Source organism: Lynx rufus, unplaced genomic scaffold, assembly GCF_022079265.1.
Source record: "Lynx rufus isolate CCGP_SWC_20201006 ecotype Redwood Valley unplaced genomic scaffold, mLynRuf1.p SCAF_52, whole genome shotgun sequence".
Classification (NCBI taxonomy): domain Eukaryota; kingdom Metazoa; phylum Chordata; class Mammalia; order Carnivora; family Felidae; genus Lynx; species Lynx rufus.
This window is the reverse complement of record NW_025814870.1, coordinates 149,393-169,502: the sequence shown is the minus strand read 5'-3', so window position 1 is coordinate 169,502 and position 20,110 is coordinate 149,393. Positions and strand designations below refer to the sequence as shown.

Below are 20,110 nucleotides of genomic sequence, written 5' to 3'. Positions count from 1 at the left end.
AATAAACTTCAAAGAAGAAAATATTGCAAATCGATGAACCCAGTATTTAACTCAAGAAAGTAGGGATACCACAGCAGCAACACAGAAACAAAACAAAGAAAGGGGAGAAAACGAATAACAAGAAAGCACTAAGCATTCCAACCCCATTTAGAATAGGTCAATGGAACCAAGATCTGAGTCTTTAAACAGACCAACACTACAGGTACAGAAAAAAGGAAAAGGAAAACCAAATAGACGACATAACAAATGAGAAGAATATGTAACAACAGATTTAAATATATGGAGGAGAATGTTAAAATTCACAAAGATACTCTGTATGGTTTTATGACAGTTACACAATTTAGAGATGATGGGCAATTTTGTAAAGAAAGAATGAAAAATAATCATGTTAACTCAAGAGGAGATAGAAAACCACACCGATCACTCAGTAAACAAAGAAATCGAATCAAAGATCTGCTTCACCAGAAGGCAGTCCCGACACAGTCTATCAGGTTAGCATTACCACTGACGTACCGACGCCTTGAGCGCAAGTTGGTACACAAGGAGAAAAGTTTTTTCAAGTGATAAGGACACCCATTTTAAAGCAGTCTGGGCAATCTTGTACGTACTGCCGAGCACTAGGGGCATTCTGCTAACATCAAGAGTAAGAAAGGGATCCCCGCTTCCACAAGTGTCATTTAACAGTTTGTCAAAATCCTAGCCAATACCAAAGCAGCCGATAGATGTAGCAAGTATCAGTATCAGAAAGGAAAGGACAGGACAAGGAACACCTGGGTGGCTCAGTCAATAAAGCAACCAAGTCTTTATTTCAGCTCAGGTCATGATCTCACGGTTCATGAGAGCAAGCCCTGCATCCGTCTCTTTGCTGACAGCGCGGAGCCTGCTTGAGATTCTCTCTGTCTCTCTGTCTGTCTGTCTCTCTCTCTGCCCCAACCCTGTTCACACTCTCTGTCTCTCTCAAAATGAATAAATACAACTCTAAAAAAACTTTTTTAAGCAACAACCAACTGAGCCAACCAGGCGCCCCGAAATTATTTTTGATACAAAAAGAAAATACCTTAGTTTGAGGTAGCAGCATCTAAGGGTTTTTGTTGTTGTTGTTGTTGTTGTTCTCCCTGAGAATGAGGAGCCGGTGGCTCAGTCGGTAAGAGTCCGATTTCGCCTTGGGTCATGATCTCATGGCTTGTGGGTGCGAACCCCACGTCGGGCTCAGTGCTGACAGCTCAGAACCTGGAGCCTGCTTTGGATTCTGTGTCTCCCTCTCTCTCTGCCTCTCTCTTCTCTGCTCGCACTCTGCCTCTCTCTCTTTCTCTCAAAAATAAATAAACATGAATCAAAGATTTAAAAATGATAAAAAAGAATGTTTACTTTAAGGAAGGGTCAAAAGTATATTATTTGTAACTATGATTGTTTTTTCTAGAAAATTCATAAAAATCAACTGAATATGAAAGCTAAAAGGAATATTCAATAAATTAATCAAAATCAGAAATGGAAAAATCACTAATATACCTCCATTCCAGGAAGAAAAGGTCCAACTGGAAGTGTCAATAGAAAACTATCCCACACTCAACGAGCACAAGAATGTAAAATTGCCTGAGGAAGAAAGGAGAGGAGCCTGTGGAGAAACAAACTGCAGAGCTCTGCTGAGGGACACAAATGAAAACATGGACAAAGGAAGAGACGTAACTTTTTTGGAGGACAAGATTCAGCATTACGAAGAAGTCAATTCTTTTCAAATTAACCTATATATTCAAGGCAATTAGAGACTAATAAAACATTAAACTTTTTTAACGCTTATTTATCTTTGAGAGAAAGAGAGAGGCAGAGCGTGAGTGTGGCAGGAGCAGAGAGAGAGGGAGACACAGAATCCGAAGCAGGCTCCAGGCTCTGAGCTGTCAGCACAGAGCCTGTTGCGAGGCTTGAACCCATGAACGGTGACATCATGACCTGAGCCGAAACCGGACCCTTGACCGACTGAGCCACCCAGGCGCCCCTAACACATGTTTTAATTGAGGAAAAAAGCTTCTACTGCTCATCTGGAAGAAGACTAAAGTGAGAAGAGCCACGAAATCTGTGAAAATGAACTGTGATCAGTGAGGATTACCCTACCAGTCATTAAAAGTAACATAAGTTAAACAGAGGGGTATTGACAGACGAATCCACATCCAGCTTACAACTCATGAAACACAATAGAAAGTTCACAAACATACCTCATTGTAGGTAAGAACACATCAGCAGACAAGTATTATCTAATAAATGGTACTGAGAAAACTACAGAATTGTTCCAAGAAAAGAGGCAAAAATAATGTCAGCTCTTCACAGCAAAATAATTCTTAGGTGGATAAAAGAGTTAGGTATAAAACATGAAACTATTTTTACTTTTAATGTATTACCTTTTTTGGAGAGAGAGAGAGTGTGTGTGTGTGGGAGAGAGAGAGCGAGAGAGAGAGAGAGAGAGAGAGAGTATGGGTGAGGGGCAGAGGTACAGAGAGAGAGAATCCCAAACAGGCTCCATGTGCACCGCAGAGCCCACCCAACACGGGGCTCGATCCCATAAGCCGGGGATAGTGACCTGAGCCAAAAGTGAGAGTCAGACACCCAAGTGACTGAGCCGCCCAGGTGCGCCGAAACTATTTTACAAATATTACGCTGATAATATACTCTCAAGATGAAGTGAAACTTCTTAATCAAAAAGGCATTGGAAGAGATCCCAAATGAAAAAGGATAGATGTATCGACATTAGAAAACCAGGACAACCTTTTGGGATGAGCACTGGGTGTTGTATGGGAACCAATTTGACAATAAATTTCATATATTGAAAAAAAAATGGTTAAGTGGTTAAAAAAAAAAAAAAGAAAGAAACCCAGGACAGTTGAAGAAAACATCTGCCATCTGTATAACAAAATATCAATATCCCCTTAATGTTTGTAAATGTTTATTTATTTTGAGAGAGAGAGAGAGACAGAGACAGAGACAGAGAGAGCGGGGGAAGGGCAGGGACAGAGGGAGAGAGAGAATCCCAAGCAGGCTCCATGCTGTGAGTGTGGAGCCCCAAGCAGGGCTCCATCTCTCGAACTGTGACATCATGACCTGAGCCGACACCAAGAGTCGGACGTTTGACTGACTGAACCGCTCAGGTGCCCCAATATCCCCTTAATTTTTAAAAGCTTCTTGTATAAGTTTTAAACATCCAACCTATGGAAATAGAAAACCATAATGAACCAAGACATGAGAATACAAGTCACAGAGGGAGAAACACAACGACTAATAAAAATATGAAATAAATCAGTCTCGTTAATCAACACACATGAACTGATACAAACGACCACTTTCATTGATCAAAACAGCAATGTGATACAGTGAGTCTTCCTATACTGTGGGATGAAATGCAACCGATAAACCTTTCGGCCTGCAACTGCCAAAAACGTGGAGACTTAACAATCCTGGGTGCCCTGCAATAAACTCTCTGGGAGAAATTCCTACGAGTGTACTTTGGGCTCTAATAATATGAGCATTTACATTTTGATAGAGGATGTCGACATCATATAGGTATACAAATATGCTTGCCCAGCAGCATTGTACGAGCGCTCGCCCTGCCCCACATCTGCACTGTGTGACGTGGTGGTCATGAACTACCCGTGCTGCTAAGCACACGAACTCTGCTGAGACGTTAAGTGTAAAACGCACACGGAATTCTGAAAACAGTATGATTAGAACACACAATAGCTCAATGCTTTGTTACTGACTACATGTTAAAATGATAGTATTTTGGATATGCTTGGGTTAAATAAAACATTTTGAAATTATTTTGTGCCAGCCTTCTTTTTGTCTCCCTTAATAGGTTTCCAAAGTTTTCCTCCGGCACGTTTTCTTAAGTTTATGCCTGAGTATGTCATAGCATTTACTCTTATTGTGAATGATGTTTTGTTGACCCTTACTAGTTATTGCCTTATTTATGAAGGCTCTTGTTTTTGCATATCCATTATATAGGGGGCCACTTTACTGAATTCTCTTATTTCTAATAGTTTCTCAGGTGGATCACCTCGTGTTTTTCAGGTAAGCAGTTACAGCATCTTCAAATGATGAGAAATTTACCTCCGTCTTTTAGACCTTTACACTTACATCTTTTTTACCTGTCTGACGTCACTGTCTACTCACACAATAGTGTAAAATGATAGTGGTGAGAAAGGGTATCTTTGCTTTGAGCCAGACTGGAGTGGGGATGCTTCTAGTGTTCTTTTGGATTTTGAGTTGTTGCTAGAGATACGTCATGTAAGGGAACAATTCCCTTCATCTGACTAGACCAAGGTGTTTAATAAAGCAAAAAGAACATTTGATTTTGTTAGACACGTCTATACCTGTGGAAAACCGGTGATATGATTTTTCACTTTGGAGTGATTAATATGGTGTACTATTTGCACTGATTTTCTAATAGGGAACCGTCCTTACATTCCTCCAAGAAATCCCCTTTAGTCAAATTTTAATTTCTTTTTATTTTAGTGTAGTTGACATATAACCTCATACTAGTTTCAGACGTACAAATACTAATTCAATGTTTATATACGTTAGGAAGTGATAGCGACGGTAAGTCTAGCTACCACCTGTCACCATACAAAGTTGTTACAATACTATTAACTATATTCCCTAGGCTGCACATTGCGTCCCTGTGTCTTATTTATTTTATAACTGGAAGTTTTGTACGCCTTAATCCCCCTCCCCTACTTTGCCCATGCCCCCCACACCCTCCCTTCTGTCAACCACCAGATTACTCTCTGTATCTAAGAGTCCATTCCTGTTTGGTTTGGTTTTTTAGATTCCACATAAAAGTGAAATATGGTATTCGTCTTTGTGCGACTTATTTCACTTAGCAGAGTATCCTCTAGATCCATCCATGTTGCCACAAATGCAAACAGAGCTCTTTTTTATCGCTGAGTAATATTTGTGTGTGTGTGTGTGTGTGTGTGCGTGCATGCGAGTGTGTGTGCATGTGGCAGTATGTGTGTGTGTGCGTGTGTGGCATCTGCTCTGTCGCTTCATCTACTGGCGGACACTTAGCTCGTTTCCCTGTCTTGGCTATTATCGTAGATAATGCTGCGGTGAACACAGGGGCACATACAACTTTTTGAATTACTGTTTTCATTTTCTTCAGGCAAATACCCAGAAGTGGAATTGCCTGATTGTAAGCTAGTTCTATTTTTTGTTATTTGAGAGAGAGTGAGAGAGAGACAGAGAGAGCAAGGGGCAGAGGGAGAGAAAGAATCTTCAGCAGGCTCTCCGCACAGTGCAGAGCCCGACCCGGGGCTCCCTCCCACGACCCGTGAGGTCACGACCAGAGCCAAAATCAAGAGTCAGAGGCTTAACTGACTGAGTCACCCAGGAGCCCCAAGGCAGTTCTGTTTTTAATTTCTGGAGGAACCTCCGCACCATTTCCCATCGAAGCTGCACCATTTTGCATTTCCACCTCATATTTTAATTTTAAAATGAGCCACTGCATTCTGTTTGGCATTATTTCATTTACCAGGTGGTTTTTTTCTTTGTTAATTTAACTGTGTTCTTAGAGAGGGAGAAAGTGGGAGCAGGGGAAGGGCAGAGAGAGGGAGACAGAGGAATCCCAAACAGGCTCCACACTACCAGCACAGAGCCCGACGTGGGGCTTGAACTCACAAACAACGAGATCAGGACCTGAGCCAAAGTCGAACGCTTAACCGACTGAGCCGCCCTGGTGCCCCTAGCAGATCTGTATTCATGTTCCCCGGTAAGAATCATCCATAGTTTCCTATTTGGTACTATCTCTATTGGTATCAATCCTCTATAACCAAAATGTCGAAGTTTTACTTTTTTATGCCTTCGAATACTAGAAATAGCACTGGCATCGTCTGCACCTTAAAGGTTTGCTTGCTTTCCCCTCTAATGTCAGTTGACCTAGTGTGTGTGTGTGTGTTTTTAAGTTTATTTATTTTCATAGAGAGAGCGCAAGCGTGAGAGGCGGAGCGGCAGAGAGAGGGAGAGACGGAATCCCAAGCAGTCTCCGCCTTGTCAGCACGGAACCTGCCATGGGGCTTGAACCCACGAACCATAAGATCATGATCTGAGCCGAAATCAAGAATTGGACACCTAACTGACTGAGTCACCCAGTTGCCCCTTGAATAAGAATTTTAAATAGCTGATTTGGTACGTGGTATAATCCTGTTTATGCAAATAAAATATGTAAAAGCAACTTAACATATCCTAAGGAAAAATCTGGAAGAATACAGTCACACTGTTCATGGTGGCTAGTGCAGGAACTGAGACCAATAGAAATCCTTGCCTCCTAACTTAGGCGTTTGTGTAAGGGCTGTATGTCTTTTAGAGTAAGCATACGCTATCCTTGTAAGAAAGATGAAAAGTTTAGACAAATCCAAAATTGTAAATACGTTATGATTCCAGTACTGTTTCCCTGCTTTAAATATGCATGTACATACAATTGTCATTTAAGAAGAAACCTGAGGGAAACCATTGAAATGTTCACAGTGGTTCTCTCCGGTGGTGACATTAGGGAGGGTATTTTTTGGTCATTTTCTAACTTTCCGTAATTCTTCAACTTGTCCACTGACCACGTTTTGCTTCCATAGACTCTAAACAAAATCCAAAAAAACCCACAACGTTTTATAACCAAAAATGCAACAAAAATATCCTATCTTTGATGTAATGGGGGAAGAATCTGGCACACAAAACAGGATTCACAAAATGGACCATCTACACTAATTTTCTCAAAGTAAGCGCTACACTCAACATGGGGCTTCAACGCTTGAGATCACGAATCACATGCTGTACTGACTAAGCTAGCCAGGTGCTCTCCCTCACCCTGGTCTACACTAAATTCCAAACTCCTCAGTAAGTGGATTCACCACAAAGCATCAGGCATGTGTCGGCTTCACTGTGAAGGAGTGCAGCTTGCATTTTTTGACATATCCCAAATCCTCCGCTGTCTGCACCCTGAGCCACGCAGAGACCCACTGCAAGAGGCAGGCTTCTCGGGGTGCCTGGGGGGTTCAGTCAGTTGAGCATCCGACTTCAGCTCAGGTCATGATCATGTAGTTCATGCATTTGAGCCCCGCGCACGGCTCTGTGCTGACCCCTCCGAACCTAGAACCTGCTTCGGATTCTGCGTCTCCCTCTCTCTGCCCTTCCTCTGCTCACACTCTGTCTCTGTGTCTGTCTCTGTCTCTCTCTCAAAACTAAAGAAACATTAAAAAGTTTATAATTGTTTTTAGCTTATACATAGAAAAGGACCATAAGCCTAGCTAAAATGAAGCCATGGGGAGGAAAAGTATTTCCAATCATGATAAAGATTTGATACCCTGAACACTTAAAGGACACTTACCAGTGAGCGTGAAAAGTGTGACTGTCCTGAATAGAAAACAGGCAAGGATACGCACGGACAGTTCTCAGAAGAGATGCCACTGGCCAAATGTCTAATCGCATCACATTCAAAAGGAAACTGGAAGACACCAATATGGTTTTGGTCGCTATGCATTTGGTTTTACGAAGGTGTAAAAGACTGAACATATCCTGTCTGGGGTGGGATGCAGGGAAATGGACACTTTTATCTACAACCGGCGCGAGCTTCTGGGGGTGCACTTTGGCAACATGCACCAAACACTTTAAAGAGGGCTTACCCTCTGACCTGACAAGTCCCCTTCTCAAAATCTATGGAACAGAAGCAAATGTACCAGGATATTCGTTTCAGCACCGCTTACAGGACTGAAAGAGGAGAGACAGCGACAAGGTCTACCTGCATGGATGGGTTGGAGTAGCTGAAGAACACACGTTTGTGGATCGTGGCGCAGCTCCCACTGCCCACACCCTGCCCCCGTGTGTTCGCGTAGAGAAGCTTTACAAGCACAAACAGGTGTTGGGGGGGGGGCTACGAGAATAAAGCCCCTCTGAAGAAGGAGAAGAGGCAGCGGGGGCAGCAGTGGAGGCAGAAAGGGCAGCCAGCGGGCCTGTTCCCTCTGTGGAGGGAGAGGAGGGGGAGATCCCTGGGGGATGAATGTCAGCTGAACCGATGGGACCCTTGAAGCCCGGGGTCTGGCGTGCACTGTACGTCCCCTGTACGACAGACTCAAACAGATACAAGAGCTCTAAACTAAGATGACAGGTTTGCCAGGACCAGCCCTACCCCCACCAAATAAAGCTCATAAGGTAAATCAATTCAAAAACCTGTGGAAAACATGGATTCTAACCCCCAAAATTACAGATTATAAGTTACTGTTACACATTTAATATAATTTTTTTCACATTTATTTATTACTGAGAGACAGAGACAGAGCATGAGCATGTGAGGAGCGTAGAGAGGGGGAGACACAAGACCCGAAGCAGGCTCCGGGCTCCCAGTTATCAGCACAGAGCCAGACCGGGGCTTAAACTCACAAACCCTTGAGACCATGACCTGAGCCCGTCAGACGCTCAACCGACTGAGCCTGCCAGGCGGCCTGAATGCATCTTTCCTGCACTCGTTCAATGTTTCTGAAGAGTTTGGATAAAAAGTTCACATTAGATGAAAGCCATCAGGAGTAATGCGAAACGTGCCAACGATGGGCATATTCCCACATGTTGAGAGTCCTTGATACCGAAGGACAGGACGCACGTGGGTTCTGCCAGTTCCCAAACTGCCTTCTACCACCTTCCGCGACTTGCACGTCGTCGACATCCCAGAAGCCGCCCCGCCCCCCCCCCACCTGAGGACAAAGGGAAGAGTATCCGGGGGTGCCGCAACTGAGAAGGAACAGGGAATAGCAAAGCTCAGTTTTATTTTCTGCAGTAGCAAACATTTAAATGGCAAACAAAACAAGGGGACCGTGAGTGCCCAAGGGCTCGGGCCCTCGTTGCCCTCAGAAGACCAGGCAGGCCCCCAACCTCAGGTGGCAGCTAGTGCAGGCATCACTGCCCTAGGAAGGACGGACCGCCCAGACGGGGGACACGAGGCTAGACCTTAGCCCCCTTTCGCCAGCGCAGGCTTAGCGGGAACCGGGAACCGGAAGCGCTGCATGGTCCGAATCACCACGCAAAGCTGGTCAAGAAAGTTGATGATGGAAATTCGGAGGAGGAAAGGGTTTTCAGCTCTCCAGCGGCTGAGAGAGGAGAAAAGGCAATCAAGTTGGAGGTGGTGGATCCTCCCCTTCCTCGCTCAGCTCCCCTCCCCGCCCAGGTACCCATCCCTTGCACCCTTCCCCGCCCCCAGGAGCGAACCCCCTACCCGCAGGTGCAGGTGTTAGAGCCTCGGGCCCTGGCCCGCACCTAGCCCTCGACGATCCAGCAGAGAGAGCCCCCCCCCCACCCCCCATGGAGACTGGACCCGCCACCTGCAGCCACCCCGACCCCGGCCCTTCCAGAACTAACATGGCCAGGACGCTGCCGAACACAGTGAGCTGCTGCTCCACAAGGCATCCATACGGTTCCCGATCTGGGGCGAAAGACGCACAGGCGATCTCCGCCTCCAACTGGGACGGGAAAGGCACGCCGAGGGCGCTGGGTGCAGATTCGGTTAAGGTACCACCCCTACTCACTTAGGGCCTGAGCCCCCTTCTCAGGCCACCCTGACGAGGCCACCCACTCCCGACCCTAATGGCTCGCGGCCACCCCGTTACCAGGCCCATGTCCGCCCACCGCCCCCGGGAACCCGTTTCCCCCCGATCTCCTTCCTTCCTCCTCCCCCACCTCTCTCCAGCCACCCCGTGATCACCCTGCTCTCAGATCTTTGCCCCGCGCACCTCAGGTTACCACAGCTCCTCTCCCTTTCCGCCCCCTGCCCATGCCCGCTGTCCCCTCGGCTAGGATACAATATGTGTACTCGGGTTTCCGGCCTTCCGGCCGTGGAGAGGGCATCTCCGCCTGGCCCGGGGGCGTGAGGTGGTCGCGGGACACGCGGAGCCTCGCCGGCGACCGCGGCCTCCGCGTCCGCGCCTCCGAGGCCATGGCCTCCGCCGCCTCCCTGGCCCTCCTGGCCCCCCTGGCCCCCCTGGCCATCCCGGGCATTGTCGGCGCCGCCCGCCTCGCCGCCTGCGGCTGCGTCTGCCGCCTCCATGGTCGTCAGGCTCCGCCTCAGGTCCAGTCGCCTGAACACAGGTCCGGCCGCTCGCCCAGTCGGCTGGCGGCTGAGGCGCTGCGGCTCCTTCCCGAAGCTCCGCCCCGCGCGCCGACCCCGCCCTCCCCGCGCACGCGCAAACGGACCGTCGGGAGGCTGCCGCGCGCGTGGCCGGTTCCCGCCAAAGCGACGCTCGCTGTCCCAGGCTCTCTCGGACCCTGGCTGCGGAAGCCCCGCCTATCACAGCTCGACGCCACCCCCAGGCGCCTGCGCCAACGGGCTCCTAGGGTTTCCAGTGAGGCCGCCAGGCCTGCGGCCGGTGCCCGCCCAGCCGGCCTTTCCGCCCTTGGGCCCTGGGAGACCCCCTGGCTTAGCTAGACTAGGAGCGCTTCCTCATAAAGCCCACGCAAGTCACCCCGGCCTCCCGGGAGCGCCGAGGCCAACATTTCCCCACCCCCACCTCCCGGCCGTTCCCTTGGGCGCCTGACTGGTTCCCGCCCAGCCAGCTCTGCCAGGAGCCCCTAGAGACTACCCCCCCCCACCCTTGTCCTCCTAGCCAACGAGGGCTCCCTCCTGAGGCTCCGCCCCCAAGCATCCAAAGCAAGGGGGCTCCCAGGAGCGCCTGAGCAAACGGACCCCCCTGTGTTCCTCCCGGGCCCGGGACTGCTTCCCGCGCCCCTGCCCCGAAGCCAGCTCTGCCCTGGGCTCCCAGAGACCCCGCCCTCGGCCGCCTCTCCAGCGGCTGCTCCCTCACCAATCGTCGCCACGCGCTGTGACGGGTGACCCCACCGCACCCACGCAAACCAGTCCTACCTCAGCTCCACCCCCTCCCCACACCCCTAGCCCCTCCCCAGACCTCGTGGGAGGCCGCCAGACACCACGGCCTGTTGTCCAGAGGGCCCTGCCTCTTCCCTGGGCTCAGTGTCCCCAGCACGTGCGGCTCCACGACCTCGCAGCGGTTCGTGGAGGGAGATGGGCCACAGCCCAGACGGACACGGCCCCGCACCCCGTCCCCTTCCCCGGCACAGGTGGACACACCAAAGCGGCCTTTGGAGGGGGCGGCTGAGCACAGGTGCGGATCAGATCGGCGGTCTGGGAAGGTCACGAAGGGGCTCCCGTCGGGGGGCAAGCCTGCCAGTAGGAGGCAAGGAGGGAAGGGATGGCGACTGGAGCTAAAGTAGTTAGTGGCCACGGAGAACAGGGATGCGGTCGCATAGGAAAAACCACAGTGCAAAAGGGAAATCACTAAAATCCCAACTTAGGAAGCTACTGTCCATGTGCACGGAAATCCTGCAACGGTAGCCTGAAGTGTAAACGCCTCGTATCTCTGTGTGGTGGGATGGAGGGTGGTCCCCACTTCTTTTTTGTGTATCTCTCCCCCAAAAGGTTCAGAATGACTTTACATGACCTTTCGTGTTTTCAATTCTTTGACATCCTTGTGTGCGTGATCTCTACGCCCCACGTGGTGCCGGCACTCACGACCCAGTGAGTGCATCCACAAGTCAGGCTTGAGAGAGCAGACGATGCCATCCAGGGCGCCGGGCAGCAGCACTCCCCGCACCAACAGCACGACGAGGACCACGCAGGAGAAGGTAGCCGTGAAGTACATGATCTGGGGCGGGGGGGGGGGACGGGGGGGACCTGCTCAGAAGGGGCCCTGCGGCCCTGCCTCCCCACTAGGGGCCCCCAGCCTCAGCAGGGGGGCAGGCGGGCCACACTCCCCCCACCGTGGTACGGTCCGTTCCGAGGTCAAGCGGGAGGCCAGCCTGCAGCCCCCCCCTTCTACTCCTCAGAGCCTGGGCTCCTCCCGAAGGACGAAGGACGCGGGGTGCTCAGCTGGCCATCGGCCGCCCCCGCAAGGACAGGTCAGCTGTAGAGAGGGAGGGCGGAGGCAGGACCTTGAGCAGGACATCGGCCTGGAGGCAGGTCCCATGCCTCCTGTGGTTCTCTGCACAGAGGCAGGGTCCTGGGCAGGACGGAGTGGACTGGGCCGGCCGGAGACAGAGGCGACAGCGAGGTGACCGCGAAGACCTCTGCCTCCGTCCCACCCTCAGCAGAGCAGGACAGGTAGGCAAGGGAGGGCCACGGGCCGGGTCCCCCCAGGCTGGCCGCAAAGCAGAGAGTGAGCAAGTAGTGAGTGAGGAAGAGAGGGAAACTGGGGCGGGGATGCCCGACACAGGCAAGTTCAGCTGGCGGTCGCCTGGGCCTGTCCCCTCAGGACGGAAGGCGGCTGGGCTGGAGTTTGGAGGTTGCGGAGGGCTACCCAGGCACGCGTGGGAAATCCACCGGGCTGGGTTCAAGGACCTGCCCCCGCCTCAGGCCCTGGCCCGGTCACCTCGCGTGGCGGGGTGCCCCTGCCCCCTCCCCCCCGGCGGAGACACCCCTTCTCCCCACCGGCCATGCTGCCCCCACCCCTGCCATCATCACCCACCCCGACCCGCCCGCCTCCAGCTGTACCTTTCCTGTTGACTTGACCCCCTTGCAGACACGGAAGTAGGCCAGCACCCAGCAGGCCGGCAGACACGGGGTCACCTCCCAGTTGAGGGCCCCTGGCACGTCCAGCCCCCCCGAGAGCCGCAAGACTTTGTTCCTGGGGGAGGGACAGCCCGTCAGGGCTGCCGCAGCAGAGGGCAAAGCGACCGGGGAGCTGTCGCCGGGGCGGTGCTCCCCCGTGCCGCTGCCCTCGGGTCCAGCTGGGCCCCCCTGGGCCCCCGGGCCCCCGGCCCAAGCCCGCAGCCATTGCGGTGTGGGAGGCGGGAGCCCGGGAGCCCCCGGCGGTGTCCCCTCCCCCAGGCTGGCAGGCACTAGGGGACTGACGGCGCCCGCGACCGAGAAATGGTGAGGGAGCCAGGCCCGTCCCTTCCAGCTCCCCTAGGGGCCGCGCGGGGCGTGCTCCCTGAGGACAGGCAGGGCCTGGGAGTGGCCCCTGCTCGGCAGGCATCCCGCGTCGGCCCCCCCGGCCCCCGGGGACGGGTCCCGGCACACGCAGACCCGAGCCGTACGGGGAGCCCACAGACAGCGACAGGCACGGTGCTGCCCAGAAGCGCCTGAGCGCGGCCCACGCCTCGATGCCCGGGACCCGGGCGGGCGGCGGTCAGCTGGCTGCTCGCACGTGCGCCCGGCTGGCGCCTGCGCAGACAGACACACGCTTGGGGGGAGGGGCGGGCCGGGCCGGAAACAGTCACGTGCCAGGGGCCTACAGGAGGGGATTCTGGGCCTTAGCCTCGGGCCGGTTTGCGCACGTGCGCGGGGAGCGCAGGTGACGTCACCCGCTTCCCGAGGGAGCCTCGTTCGTTCGTTCGTTCGTTCGTTCCCTCGGCGGTTCAGCCGAAGTCCAGGCCGGGGAACCATGGAGGCCACAGATGGAGGCGCAGGCGGTGGGGCCGGCGGTCCCGAGGGTCAGCGTGGCCCGGGAGACCCCGGTGTCCCAGATGGCCTCGGAGGCCACGAGGGCCCCGGCGGCGGAGGTGGTGAGGGGGAGGAGTGTGCCGCGGCCGGTGCGGCCCCGCGGGTCGCGCAGGCGCTATGTGCTCCCGTCCCGGGCGCAGCTGCCGTGCCAGGGCTTGGCGGACACCCTTTGCCGGGACCCGGTGGGCACGGCGGGCCCACAGCCGGAGGGCCGGGGAGCCAGCCGCTGCAGTTGTATCCTCTTGGCCGAGTGGCGGGTGGCCGGGGCGATGGGCCTAGAGGAGGCGACGGGGCGGGGAGCGGAGGGGAGGGGGTTCAGCCTGGGGGTCCAGGGCAAGGAGGGGAGGGGGGGACCGGGGCACCGGAGGGACCGGCCCGGGGGGCGGATGGGCCAGGGGTGGCCGGGAGGGGTGGCGGGGAGAGGCGGCCTGATGGACCAGGAAGGAGGGGAGCGGACCTGAGAGGATGGAGAGGGGGGAGAGTGGCCGTGGGGAAAGCAGGCCTCGGAGTGGTCAGGACGCCTGAGGCACCGACGCGATCGCTTTTCGATGATGCCTTAACCGAATGGCTACCAGCTACGTCACCGTGCCTTTCCCGTCACCCACGGAGGCACAGGTGGCCCACCAGTGTCTGGCGACACAGGGCCAGCCCCAGGTCGGGGCAGTTCGGAAGGAGTTCACGGTATTCGGCAACGTCCTAATTATGTTAGTTCCAAACGGGTCCCTCGTGGGGGGTGGTGTCAGGTCGCTAGGGCCTATCTCCTGAGGGCCGTTCTAATAGTGAATTGGAGACACCAAAGGTTAGGTCCAAAGAGGTAGGTGTGGCACCCTGAGCCTGCGGCCACCTGAGGGGGGGGCAGAGAGATAGGGGCAAGAGTGATGACATTTCATTTGGATTTTCTTTTTCCCTCACTTTTAGCCAACTGACTGCCGAAGACCCTGGCCAACTCCAGGTTTCCATCGCCTCCTGTCTTGACCAGCTTTCCCTGTTGGTTTGGACCATGCAGCGCTTCGTGCCCCCGTTTTTCAGATTGCCGGAGCCAGGCAAAAGGGGCTAATTGTAACCTAGCGTCCCTTCCTCCCCTAGGGCGTCCATTCCGATGCTGGTTGCCGCTTTATTACGGGGGTCTAATTGTTTGTATTGGACTTTGGGCCTTGTTTTTCCCTACTGCTGGAGGAGGGGCGTTCTTACAGCAGAAAATAAAACTATTTTTCCGCATCTGAGTGTATTTTCAGCTACTGTGTCAGAGCAAGGGGAGGGGGGGGGAGAGAGAGAGAGAGAGAGAGAGAGAGAGAGAGAACCCAAGCAGTTCCTGCGCTGTGAGTGCAGAGCCCGACGCAGTGCTTGAACCCACCAACCGTGAGATCATGACCTGAGCCGAAACCGACTCAGGTGCTTAACTGACTGAGCCACCCAGGCGGCCCTCGTTGATTAATTTTTCAATTGGAATAGTCATATTTTACTTATTGATTGGTGAATGCTCTTTATATACAAGAGATACCAAATCTTGGCCAAAGTAATTGAAAATACTTTCCTTCCTCATTGCTTCACTGAATTCTTGTTTATAGTTCTTTTCCGTACTGGAGGGTTTTTAACTTTTTCTTGTATTTAAATATGAAGTTTATTGTCAAATTGGTTTCCATACAACACCCAGTGCTCATCCCGACAGGGGCCCTCCTCAATACCCATCACCCACCCTCCCCCCCATCAACCCTCAGTTTGTTCTCAGTTTTTAAGAATCTCTTATGTTTGGGCTCCCTCCCTCTCTAACCTCTTTTTTTTTTTTTAATGTATGCAAGTGGTACATTTTTGTCATTATGATTTTTGTAGTTTATGTCCAAGGGAAAGCCATCCCCACTGTAAAATTATAAAATTTGTCCCTCATGCCATCTTCTAGTACTTTGAGATGTTAACACACAAGGAATTTATTGTGGTGTGAAAGATGACATTGGTCTAATTTTGTCCCCTTCCCCCCAAGGTTCCTCAGGTGTCTCAATGTCATTTATTGACTAATCCATATGTCTCCGCTGAATTGAAATGTCGTCTTCACCAGGGTCTAAACCTGCATCTTCATTTCTTCTTGCACATTTGTTTCTCCAGCAAATTTGGGCTAGGTGATCTGGGATGGCCCCTCTGAGGAAACGGCCTGAAGGATACAGTAGAGAAAGTTGGGATTGGTGTGGGAGAAGGGACAGACAGAGACAGAGGAAGACAGACAGACCGGCCGACAGAGAGATTTGATTGGCTCAGCTTGGATTGCCCTTCGAAGGGCGCAGGGAGAAACATGAGGACGAGAACGAGATGAGAGAGAGAGAGAGAGGTTAGGGCATCAGTGGATTAGAGGACTGTTGCACTGGGGATACTGGAGCATTTGGGGTTTTCTTCTTTCGTTAAGAAAAACCTATTATAAATAATACTGCTATGAATATTTTGTTTAAAAAGATTGTACAGGGGCACCTGGGTGGCTCAGTTGGTGAAGCGTCTGACTGTTGATTTTGGCTCAGGTCATGATCTCACAGTTCTTGGCATCGAGCCCTGCATAGGGCCCTGTGCTGAGCATGGAGCCATCTTGAGATTCTCTCTCTCTCTCTCTGTCTCTCTCTCTCTCTGCTTCCCCAACCCCCGCTCACGTGCATGTGTGCGCGCTCTCTCAAAAGAAATAAAAGAAATTGAAATATATTTCTATATATGTTTAAATACACACAACCCTAGTTTCAGTGGTGATGGAGTTTTCAGGTTATTGAGTTCGCGATCTTGTAGGAACTGTACATTCCCCCATGACCTACTGATCCAGGTTTCTGTAATTACGGCATATTACCTGGTCAGCGGCTGAGGGAGCATTATTCTACTATGTAGGAGAGTGAAGGATGTGGGGAGAAAGGCCCAGATGGGTGGCTGCAAAGTTGATGTCCAAAGCCGAGCACAAGTCCCATGTCCTCATGGGAGGGTAAGGTTTCTCAGCCAGGACACAAGCAGTGTTCTAAGGGACCAAGCCAGAGCTGTGCCTGGAGAAAGAGATGTAAAATGAAGAGCCAGAAGCCAGAGTCAAACCCAACTTGAAAGAGTACGTAAAGAGCAATGGTGAAATTATTTGGGTTACTCGAGTCAGAAGAAAAAGAAAGCCGGTCTTGACCTTATTCTTAAGTCAAACAGTAAACAAAGCAGGATGCAAAATCCAGAAGCAAACAGCCACAACCACAAATAAACCAACACCAGCGTCTAATTACACAAAGGTGTTAAGCTCTGTTAGGGAAGAAAACATCATAAATAAAATGGAAAGACAAGTTAGGAAGACGTTAGTAACCCAAAGGGCAAACTAAAGTGAGTATCTTCAAAACACAAGTGACCCTTAGCAAATAAATCCATAAAAGACACAAACAGCCCAGTAGAAGATTGTACAAATGACAGGACCATGGGATTCCTGGAATAAGGATTATAAACAGCCAATTTGGTACAGGGTATTGTTTACCAGTGGGAGCGTCTACATAGCGTGAATGGAAGCCTCCACTCTTGGATCCCCCACGGAACGTTTCCGTGAGGATCTGCGCTCAAATAAGGACAGCCAGAAGGAAAGTAGCAAGCACAAAGCAGTTTGTTAAGGACAGTGCACTCTCCAGGTGGCAGAGCGGACAGGCCCAGAGGTGTCTGGGGTTTGGGGTGTCTTTTCTCTGTATGTTTGCATAGGTTCCGGATGGGTCACAGCTAGGGGGGTCTCCCACTGAGGGTGCTTCCCATCGTGTGAGCAACTCCTCCTGCCGGTTGGGAGGGGGAGTTTTTCTGGCCCCGCCCACAAGGTTCTGGCCAGAAGAGTCCATGGCCATCCTCCCTTGGGCGGGGAGAGTTGAAAACAAAACGATGTAAATCTATTATAATGAAGCTGTAGGTTACCCTGAGGCCAAGGTTGAAGAGGAGAGCCCCTGTTCTGCACCTGTGGCCCTTGGTCTGTCAACCTGGGGGTGTTGGAAGCCATAGGACCAGGATGTTAACAGCCACAAAGTCAGGACATTGTGCCCTCAGGCTTCTAACGTGTCACCTATTTAACACCGCCTTTGCCTCTGGCTCATGTCTAACCAACTGCCTACTTGATCGGTATGATCCTATGTATGCAAACAAGCAAAAGAAAAACCGTTATAAACGCAGATGAATGTATCCTAGGAAAAAGTCTGGGAGGACACACGTAAAACTGGTCATAATGGTTACTGCAGCCACTGAGTTTATGGGAAATTTTTACTCTCTAACAACACACCTTTGTGTAAGGCATGAATGATTTTATAATACGCATACATTATAGTGGAAAAAAATTTAAACATCTAAGCGTTCGGAGCTGTAAGTGCACTATGATTCCAGTTTTGCTTTCCTACTTTAAATGTGTATGCACGTACATTTGGTTTTTTAAAAATTTTTTTAAGTATATTCATTTTTTTTTGAAAGACAGAGACAGAGAGACAGAGAGACAGAGCACAGCAGGGGTGGGGCGGAGAGAGAGGGGGACACAGAATCCAAAGCAAGGCTCCAGGCTCTGAGCTGTCAGCACCAGAGCCCGACGCGGGACCCGAACTCACGAACCGCAAGATCAGGACCTGAGCCGAAGTCGGACGCTCAACCGGCTGAGCCACCCAGGCGCCCGTGCACATACATTTGTAGTGCAAGAAGAAACCTGAAATAAACCATCAAAATGTTTACAGTGAGGTTCTCTCGCGGGGGTGAGGTTATAGAGGGCATTTTTTTTCTTTTTTGGTCACTTTGTAAGTTTCTGTAACTGCACAACCTATGCAATGACCATGTTTTACTTCCATAAATAGAAAGCAGTGTTTTAGAATAAGGGGGGGGGGGGAAGAGCAACAGAAATATTTGATCGTTGCTGAAAATGGGGGGAAACCTGGCACCCAAAATAGGATTCACCAGATGGATCACGTGCATGAAATTTCAAACTCCTGTGTGATTGGATTCACCCCCAAAGCACTGGCATGTGCCAGCCCCACCCTGGAGAAGATCTTCATGAGCTTACACACATGGGGGGAAATGCCTGGTGGGATGGTAGGCCGAAGGCCTTCCAGTGCCACCTTCATTCCAATCTCCGTGTTGGAGAGGTCAGCAAAGGGTACCTCCCGTGTCACCAGTTCCCACAGAAGCACTGCAAAGCTCCCCGTGTCTGCTCAGCGTCTGTTTGTATCTTCAGGCTTCTTCTGCAGAGCTTCAGGGGCCACCCAGGCAGGTGCATACCTGCGCCCAGGGCATTGGAAGGAGAACCTGACGTCGGCCGTGCTGGTTCGGGCAGTCATGTCCTCATCAATCATTACACTACGGCTGCTGAGTGCGTGTCGTGGGATGAGGGGCTCTAGCGTGTGTACGAGGGCCATGCCCCTTGCCATGTCCAATGCAAACGTCACAGCCTGGCTCTGGTCCACAGCAAAATCGGTGCCTTCGTGTAATACATTGTACAGGGAGGGATCCGTATGGCATCCAGTGTGCGACGAGGGTGGGGTGTGGAGCAGGTGGAGACTGACAGGCACCTGGCACTGGGAGCACATTCGGATGTGAGAAACTCCCGAGCCGGGGACACTCCTCGTTGATTTGATGTGACCAGTGCCTAGGAGGCACTTTCTTTCCCGAGGGACTTGAGCAAAGCCCTCTTCACCTCCTTGTTTCGCATGCTGTAGATGACGGGGTTGAGCATGGGGGTGAGGACCACGTACAGCACAGGGAGCACCCGGTCCCGCAAGCCAGAGCACGCAGAGCTGGGGAGGATGTAGCAGAGGACCGGAGCGATGTAGAAAATGCAGACCACGGTGGTGTGAGCACCACAGGTGGAAAAGGCTTTTCTTCGGCCCTCGGCGGAGTGAATCCTGAGAATCGCAGCCACAACACGTACACAGGAGATCGCAACCGGGGCACGGGGTGCAAGAGCCACCACGAAACTGAAGACGAACAGGGCAAGTTCGCTGGCCCACGTGCTTGAGCAAGAGAGTCTGGTCAGTGGAGGGAGGCCACAGGAGAAGTGGGTGATGAGGCGAGGCCCGCAGAACCTCAGTGGAGCTGCAAGGACGGTGTGGGCGAACGCATCGGCCGAGGCAAGCAGGCGGGAGGTGGAAGCCATTCCTGCCCGGGTCCGTCCGACGGCCCCTGAGGACTAGGTGGTGCGGTGGCCGGCCGATGGCTGCATAGCGGTCACAGGCCACGGCTGTGAGCAGGAAGCGCTCCCAGGGAGCCAGGAAGTGGAGAAAGAAGATCTGGGGAAGACAAGCACGATGGGGCACGGTCCGCACTGCTGCCAGCAGGTGTTCCAGCACCTGAGGCCCCGTGCTGGAGATATAGGCAGTGTCCAGCAGTGAGAGGTTGACTAAGAAGTCGTACACGGGAGTGTGGAGTCGGGAGTCCATCACAGTAAGGCTGGCAACGCCCAGCCACGCTGTGGACCAGCAGAAACATCACAAAGAGCAAGGGCCTCAACGCCTCTGCGTCGGCCAGCCCTTCCAGAAGGAACAGCGACACTCGGGTCTCATTCCCCAGCTGCCCGGAACCATGCGCAGAAACCTGCACCCGTAGAGTCCAACTCAGAGTCAGATGAGGATCCAAGTGCGGAGTTCCAATTTGCACAAGGCAGCAGGGGTGAGGGAAGGTCCAGAGACAACAACA

The 20,110-nt window shown here is 52.1% G+C and overlaps 2 protein-coding genes across 2 annotated transcripts; both read right to left on the bottom strand.

Annotated features, from left to right (window-relative positions):
- Positions 1-8,974: 8,974 nt before the first annotated feature.
- LOC124527609 (EKC/KEOPS complex subunit LAGE3-like) lies at positions 8,975-10,066 on the bottom strand. The gene is made up of 3 exons (XM_047100707.1): positions 9,822-10,066; positions 9,382-9,510; positions 8,975-9,113 (listed from the first exon to the last, which is right to left on the bottom strand). Exons 1-3 carry the CDS (start codon positions 10,064-10,066, stop codon positions 8,975-8,977), a joined length of 513 nt encoding a protein of 170 aa, XP_046956663.1.
- A 3,523-nt stretch (positions 10,067-13,589) lies between these two features.
- Positions 13,590-19,854, bottom strand: LOC124527608 (olfactory receptor 1I1-like). The gene is given in 6 exon segments (XM_047100705.1): positions 13,590-13,749; positions 13,837-13,931; positions 18,457-18,924; positions 18,926-19,078; positions 19,113-19,589; positions 19,591-19,854. Coding segments are annotated over 6 exon segments (1,617 nt in total).
- Positions 19,855-20,110: the final 256 nt, after the last annotated feature.